This window comes from Glossina fuscipes, unplaced genomic scaffold (assembly GCF_014805625.2).
Source record: "Glossina fuscipes isolate IAEA_lab_2018 unplaced genomic scaffold, Yale_Gfus_2 134, whole genome shotgun sequence".
NCBI classification, from domain to species: domain Eukaryota; kingdom Metazoa; phylum Arthropoda; class Insecta; order Diptera; family Glossinidae; genus Glossina; species Glossina fuscipes.
In genome coordinates, this window is record NW_023998477.1 from 63 (window position 1) to 7,706 (window position 7,644).

Here is a 7,644-nt window from a genome sequence, read left to right on the forward strand (position 1 = left end):
ATAATTATAACAACTATTTAATCCGATGCCATCCAAGTTTTTTTACCCATTGCAACGAAGATTGGAGCTCACCATCACTTTGACCACAAGCAAGTAGCGTTACGGGATTTTTTCCCGGTAATCAACGTCTGCTATTTTGTAAGAGTCGCTCGGTTTGATTTATCTCACGAAAAGCCTGCAACTTCATTTTAAAATTCATTTTCCAATTGCATGACGTTTATAATCTTATCTCGATATTGGTACTCTATACAAAGTGTAAAAAAGATTCCTTATGTTCTTCGTAACATATGAAAGTAATTAAGTCGTGTACCGTAGTTAACTAATACGATGTTGAATTAAGGATTACCAGGCTTAGTGTTGCTTGTCGTCTTTAAGCTTCAGAGTGGATCAAAAATATGTCTTTGATTCTTTCTCACTTTTGATCGTTTCCCTTTTATAATAATACATATTCCTCTTGTTCTAAATATACATTCAAAAAATAATGTAACCCTTTTATTATGTGCTTAATTTAGATTAAATTTAAAAATTGTAGCAGGGATTGGATGATTGAAATAAACGAAATTCAATGAATTCAACTTAATACTGTATTGAATTCGCTAGAAAAGGGTATCGCAACATCTTAAGTAAAAAAAAAAATCAATTTAACCTTTTTTCTGCCTATCACAAATTTAAGTAGACGGCGCGTGAATCCGTTTCCAATATTCGATCTAAGTCTTCGCTGAATTTTGATATTTTTTACATAAAAATAGATAAGTTTCATGTTGCACATCTGTGGCCGATGAATTTTAATAAATAATAGATATATTATTGTATATATATGCAGCTAAATAATTAATTAAGAGATTAAAACATTTTCTAACTTAGCATTAATATTTTAAGTAATCGAATAAATCAATATTTAAATATTTACAAATTTAAATTTAAAACATGCCACAACACATTTGTAATTATGCAAGCACGTACGCGTATTAGAAAACTAAACAGAAAAAATCGTCGACTCGTCAATGAAAATAAATCGTCCGCAATGAAAATAAATTACTGGAATTTACATACTTTTTTTAAATATTGTAAGTATTGCAAGGGAGTAGGTAGTAAGACACACATTCACACGTAAGAGGGTAAAATGTTTAGCTTTAAGGATATCTGTGGCAATGTCATGTATTAGGAAATCCGTCAGCAGAGGAGGGATTTACACTCATTTTGATAACAGATATGCAATACCCAGAGTACCCAGACTAGTTTGAAATTTTAAATCCACATGTTTGTGCGCTAAGCATTCTCCGCGTCGCAAAAATTAAGATATTGACTTCAAATTTGACAAACGTATTACAAGTTCTCGTACAGAGACTGGCATTGAAAATAAGTCAAATCGGCCAAAGGACACATTCATAGAACAACGTAAGTTAATATTTCTGTTTTTACAAGTACAAAAAGTTCGCTTTTGGCTTGTTAGTCATAATCTGAAGCATATACAACAATAACAATTTCTGGGTATCTTCGAAACTGAAAAATATCAGTCGCGCCCACCCAATATTTTGGAGTATTGAAATTTCATTTTTGAAATCTTTTACTATAAACGTGATGAGTATCACAGACTCGGCCACAACTGAATATAATTTACTTTCAAATCAATATTTTGCTTGAGTCAACTTTTGGATAATTAACCTATAAAATAAAATAAAGTTGTCAAAAAAGTATTGCACCCTGGATGCCGATATTGAAACTATTGCGCTGCTTTATTTGATTACATTTCTTGCTCTTTGATTATATTTCTTTCTTTTTGATGTTTTGATGTTTAGCCAAGAAGTTCATAATTCAAACCTTTTAAAACTTTCTAACCTGAATATGGTGATCGGACGCTTTCGGTTAATTGAACATTATTCGGGAAGTTTTATAGAAATATTAGACACTCTGATGTTGGCAGAAGTAGGTTTCGTAAGGTAGGTTTAATAAAAGTGACGTAGCTAAATTGGTTCAATGCGCTACAAGGTACATAGATATTGTTGTAAGTTTCCTTATTTGTCGTTTTGTTTATCTGTTTTGCATCCCATATTGGCGCATTGGAAGAATTACGCAAGGTGTTGCCCAATTCAATTGGCCTCAAAAACCTGCCACTACCTTTTTGGCCTTTGTTGCGGCGAAATCTTCCTGAGTCACGTCAACCAAAGGTCTTTGTTTCCACAAATACCACTGCACTGATAGGGCAGTGCTTGTGCTCCTATTGAAACAAAATTTTATGAACTTATTGCACTGTTCTTTCACAGCACAATATCAGTAAAAAAGACATTTTTGAACAAAAAACCCAAAACCGCTTACACTATCTAGTGAAAGGACAGAGTTGAGGTATTCTTAAAAATACATAGATGTACTCGCTACACGTCATTCCTTTCACGTTACACATTTAAGGAGATGCTATGTGTATGTGTATGTATGTACGGGATGATTTGGTCCGAAAGAGGGAGAGGGCTGTTCAAAGTTAACCTATTTATAAAGATATCACGTATGTTATAATCTAATGGATAAATTAATAATTTTGTAATTAAATAATATTTGTTATAGTAATAGTAATAATAAATGCAATAGTAAATGTAATAGTAGTAGTGGTAGTAGTAGCGATAGCAAGAAAAGATAACAAATACATCAAATGCATTATTGCACTTAATACTCGATTCCTCCTCGATTTTGCTTCTTAATATAGCTAGATATTCTTTTCGACAAACTGCGACGTAAGCGTGTTCTTATACTAATGTTAAAAAATTATTTAAGGAAATTAACACGTAAAAAAAAAAAAAAATACTTTTAAAAAAATTATACTAAAATTGTAAAATTTGATTAATCCAGTCTCTAAATTCAGAGATACGTGTGTAGACACCCGGTTGATTTGCTTCTGCACAACCTATGCCCCATGAAATGACACCGCCAAGTTGAAAACGTTTGTCAGATTCACGTTGCAATACCATAGGTCCACCCGAATCGCCTTAAGTGGAAATCAATATCATTTGCGTGCAGAAAGAAAGAAATAAGCTTAATACCTTCGCAAGAATCATAACCGCCTTTCTTCCATCCGGCACATATAAATATATGCGGAATATGTTCGATATGGCCGGCAGCTCTGTACATTGATTCACATATTGTGTTATTAATAACGGGTACAGCTACTTCTTGCAATACACTAGGCAGTGGACCGTCTTCGTACAAACGTCCCCAACCTGTTACGAAAGCTGTTTGACCTATAAAATTTTCATCGCTATCTGGCACGCAGACGGGTATAATATTCGGCTGAAATATTACTGGCTCGTAAAATCTGTGATTGTGAAAAGTTAGGGCTATAAAGAATAGTCGTACACATGCAGGTATAGTGAAGACAGGTATTTACCTTAATAAAGCCAAATCATATTCAAATGTCCGGGAATCAAATTGTGGATGGGATGCAACAATTTGCACCCGTCTTTCCTGATAACCATACGGTTCTTCCTCTTCGGCTAGATCGTATTCGCCTAGGCGCAAAAGGAGGTCGGATGGTGGTACACTGTGAATAAAGTACACATTTTTATATGAAACGGTGATCTTCCTATATGAGAGACTTTACTTATCCACGCAATGTGCAGCCGTAATGGCCCAGTTCTCGTTTAGTAGAGCAGCACCACACTTATGAAGATATGTTGAAGTGCGCCATTGTCTTAATGATATTTGCCATGGCCAGCGACCGAAGGCAGCATTCGAACCACCGACAATTCTTGGTTCTGGAAACATACGTCGACCACAAACTATTGCATTCAACGAAACATTTAGTGTGTTCTAATTAACTTTCCGATTCATTTGAATTTTACTTACTCCGTCGATAATCGAGCTCTTCTAACGAACTGATCGGGGACGATGTAGTTGGATACGTGGAATTATTTTGTTCGTATTCTGTTGTCACTTGATCGAAAATTAATACATCAAGTGTGGTCGAGGTTGTATTAACTGCTACGGTGGAAGTGCTACTTACAGAAGCAGAAGTTGCTAATATAGATTCAGTTGTTGTAGTCGACGAAGTGCTTTGTAGAGTAAGTGAACTTTCTGATGTTGCAACAACAGGTTTAATGTGATTGATCACGGCACTTACGCTCGACGTTACCACGACATCCTGTACACTATCTAAACCGGTAATGGGATCAATGAAGGGTTGTAGGGTGGAAGGTTAAACATTAATCTTTTCGCTTTATTAAAACAAATTTTTCGAATTACTTACTGTTTGGATTGCTGTCAGTGCTATTAGTGGCGTTAATGTTTGTTGCTATAGTAGATAACGGGATCCAGCCGGATAGTTTTTGTTGCCAACCAGTGTCCCCTTGTGTTGCATTTTGACTTTGATTATGAGGTTCTTCCTTATCATTAGTCCAAGTTACTAGATTTGGCCCAGCAGTGGTATTCATGAAAGAGGGTTGTTCTGTAGTAAAACCTACAATCTCTTGAACGGGATGACTTGTGCTAATAGTATTTATGTTCGGAGTCGCTTTTGTAGTAGAATTTATCGCTGGCGACTCGGTAGTAAGCTTCGGAATGGATACATTCAATGATGATTGAGTAGTATTTGGTATTGGTACGGATGTTAAAACTGGCTTTGAGATGCTTATAATATCGGGTGTGGGCTTAGGTTTCGGTTTCGAAGTTTCGGGAGTAAAAACAGAATCATTAATGTGGTTACTCAGTTCAGTGGTTGCCACCAAATGCGTTTGAGATTCATGGGTATGTACAGGCGGCGGTTTACGCGTAGGCTTGTTAGTTGGCCTCTCCGTTTGTAGAGGCGTTTTAGGACTGCTTGTTGTTCTTGTTGTTAGTGGTTTGGGCTTAGTTGGTATTCTTTGAGTACTAGTTTTGATGGTGAGCTTAGGACTCGTGCTTATAATATTTGATTTTTCTGTGGACTCAACTCTGTCCATAACCGCGGCCGACCAGTCGGTAAGATTTACCGACTCAGTTACCGGCACGATTGTTGTTTCTACAGTCTGAAAAGTGAATAATTTGGAAGGTTGCGTGGTTGTTGCTAAACTAGATTCGCTTTGTGTTAACTTTGTGGCTGTTGTTACTTTAGGCGGTAAGGTGGCCCTTACTGTGGTCGGATATGAACCGTTGTTGGCGTTTGAAGTGACATTTTTTCTTATAAGTGAAGTTGCAGTTACCTTTGAGGCGGTTGTCTTCGTAGGTTTCTTAGTAGGTGGTTGCCTAGAAGTCGTACGCAAAACAAAATGAGAATTTTTATGAGTAGTCTGCGAAATAGGCCGCCTTGTTGCTGCAGTTGTTGAGTTTGATGATAGCTTAACGGGCTTAATGATACCTATTAGATGTGATGAATGTGGCGGTATTTCGGTGACTTCAGTACGATTTTTTTTCGCAATACCAGTCAATATGCTGTTATTATAATTATTACTTGTTATATGCGGTTGCGTACGTGATGTAGTGGATTGTATTAAAGCACTAGTGGGAATCGTAGTGGTTTCAAAACTGAAGTGATGTGATATAGTATTTTGATCTATGCTGTTGTCAACTACCTCCGCGGTATATAAGGGCGTGTCAATCTAAAAATTAGAAGTTCTTTAATTACTAAATGTATCGGCATTTTCGCATTACAGATATACTTACATTTATATCACAGCAGGAACCGAAATAAAAACGATCTATACAAGTACCAAGATGCGTGCCATTTCGTTTGATGCAGTCAATAGCAAACATACACACACCAGATCTACCAGATTTTCGAACTATACAAGGCAAATGGCGGATATTCCTTCTGGACTGGACTGCAAAAGAAAGGTCTTTTTAATCGCTGGAATTGGTATGCAATCAACGAAACGACTCTTTGCTCTGCAATTAGAACATCGCTCAATAACTTAAATATAAATGTTTAACAAGCAACTTTACATAGCGAATCGGTCTGAGTGGTCGGTAGAGTTTTTAATAAACCCGATAGCCTTAGTTGCTAGCGCCTTATCGTCTAAGTCTTACAATTTATTTCTCTGGCCAAATTAATTACATAATAAAAAATGATATTCGTTAATGCAAGCTTCTTTACAATAGACTACGTTTGAAACAGCGGTTTTCTAGCAGCGTCTTCTGTGTTACTAAGAATAGTTTGGATAGATTTGTTTCCAGCTCTTAAATCGCCTAAGCTTTTTATTGGAAATTTTGTTTAAGCCATCAACCAGTTGTCAGCTACGGCTATGAACAGGAAGAACACGACAAACAGAAAGCCAGGTGGATTTCGTACATAAGACCAGGTGCAAGTTTTAAATAAATTGCTTTTCTTCAAACTATTGATTGGTGAATAAACGATATCAATGAGTTACGGAAGAACTTTCCGGAAGAAATTCTGAATACTTAACACTATTTTTGAATAACTATGACACGGTTTCTTTCGATTCCGGATCGTTTTTATAATTTCGGTCGCACTTAGAAAAACATGAACTCGAAGAACATGAACTAGACTAAAATTAATATAAGCAAAACAATTCGCATAGTTCCATAGATGCTAATAGCGCTCTTCAGTAATTTTTCGAGATTTTCCAGGAGAAACTAAAACACTGCATCACATTAGATTGTGATTTCGCCCACATGGAAATACAGTCAAAAGTGTATATAATCTCGCCGAGATATGAACAACGTAGTCTTTAAGTTTTGAATGGCTTGGGTTGAATGTGCTAAACTGAGCATGCTCAATGTCGATTATAGGTTAAATGTAAATTATCGGGCACTTCTGAAAGGTAAGGGAGCAATCAGCTAGGCATTAGTTAACGGCGTCTAACGGCCTAACGGTGCAGTTGAACGTAATATTAGAGGAAAAATTGACGATGTACTGCAAAACATTCGAAACAAACCCTAGATGCACTGAACTAAGAGATGTTTTCCACTATTTGTCAAACTTTTTTTTTCTGATCACAGCCAACGTAATTTCGACAGATGGTCCATCAGATCAATTACTCTTTCGATATGGAATTAACATACCTCACACAACGCAAAACTATTAACTAACAGTGAACAACGCTTGCACGAATGCATACGATGCAGTATAGTTCCAACAGAGAGTAATTATTTTTAAAAATCCGCGATTAAACAGGGTTCGTGGTTGTCTTTTAACCACAACTCCTTGGCTACTTTTCGAGAGAATACAATCTTCTACCCTCTAATAGCGTAACATTTGCTATTCAAATATTTGCAATCTTTATGCTATAGCGAGCTGTGTGCGTTGATGGATTTTAAAGGTGGAAGTAAAATAAAACACTAATCCTGGGTGTTTGAAAAGAAACGATACATGAAGCAGGCGAATAAACTTATTGCATGTACTATGCACAAAAGTCTATGTATGCCAAGAAATACAAATGTAGTTCTATTTAACTACAGTCTTTAAATTACGTTCAAGCCAGTCATACAAAACAGTTCGGACTCATTGAAAGCGGAAAGCTTAAAGTAACGTATCAACGACATACTTTCATTATGACAGCAGCACAAAATCCAATACAGGTCAGAACTCTCTTACCACAATATTTCAAGAGAAACCCGCATAAAGAATCTAAAAAACAAAAACATATCCAATGAATTCATTTACGAACGCGAACTGCCTAACGTATATCTACTTGTACGCAACAAAACCAAAAAAAAAAAAAA

The 7,644-nt window shown here is 36.1% G+C and overlaps 1 protein-coding gene across 1 annotated transcript; it reads right to left on the reverse strand.

Moving 5' to 3' along the window:
- Nucleotides 1-2,470: 2,470 nt before the first annotated feature.
- Nucleotides 2,471-5,775, reverse strand: LOC119641029 (serine proteinase stubble). The gene is made up of 7 exons (XM_038039443.1): nt 5,626-5,775; nt 4,235-5,561; nt 3,835-4,140; nt 3,590-3,767; nt 3,377-3,529; nt 3,033-3,304; nt 2,471-2,977 (listed from the first exon to the last, which is right to left on the reverse strand). The coding sequence occupies exons 1-7, from the start codon at nt 5,713-5,715 to the stop codon at nt 2,814-2,816; spliced, it is 2,490 nt and encodes an 829-aa protein (XP_037895371.1). The 5' UTR covers nt 5,716-5,775; the 3' UTR covers nt 2,471-2,813.
- Between the last annotated feature and the right edge of the window lie 1,869 nt (nt 5,776-7,644).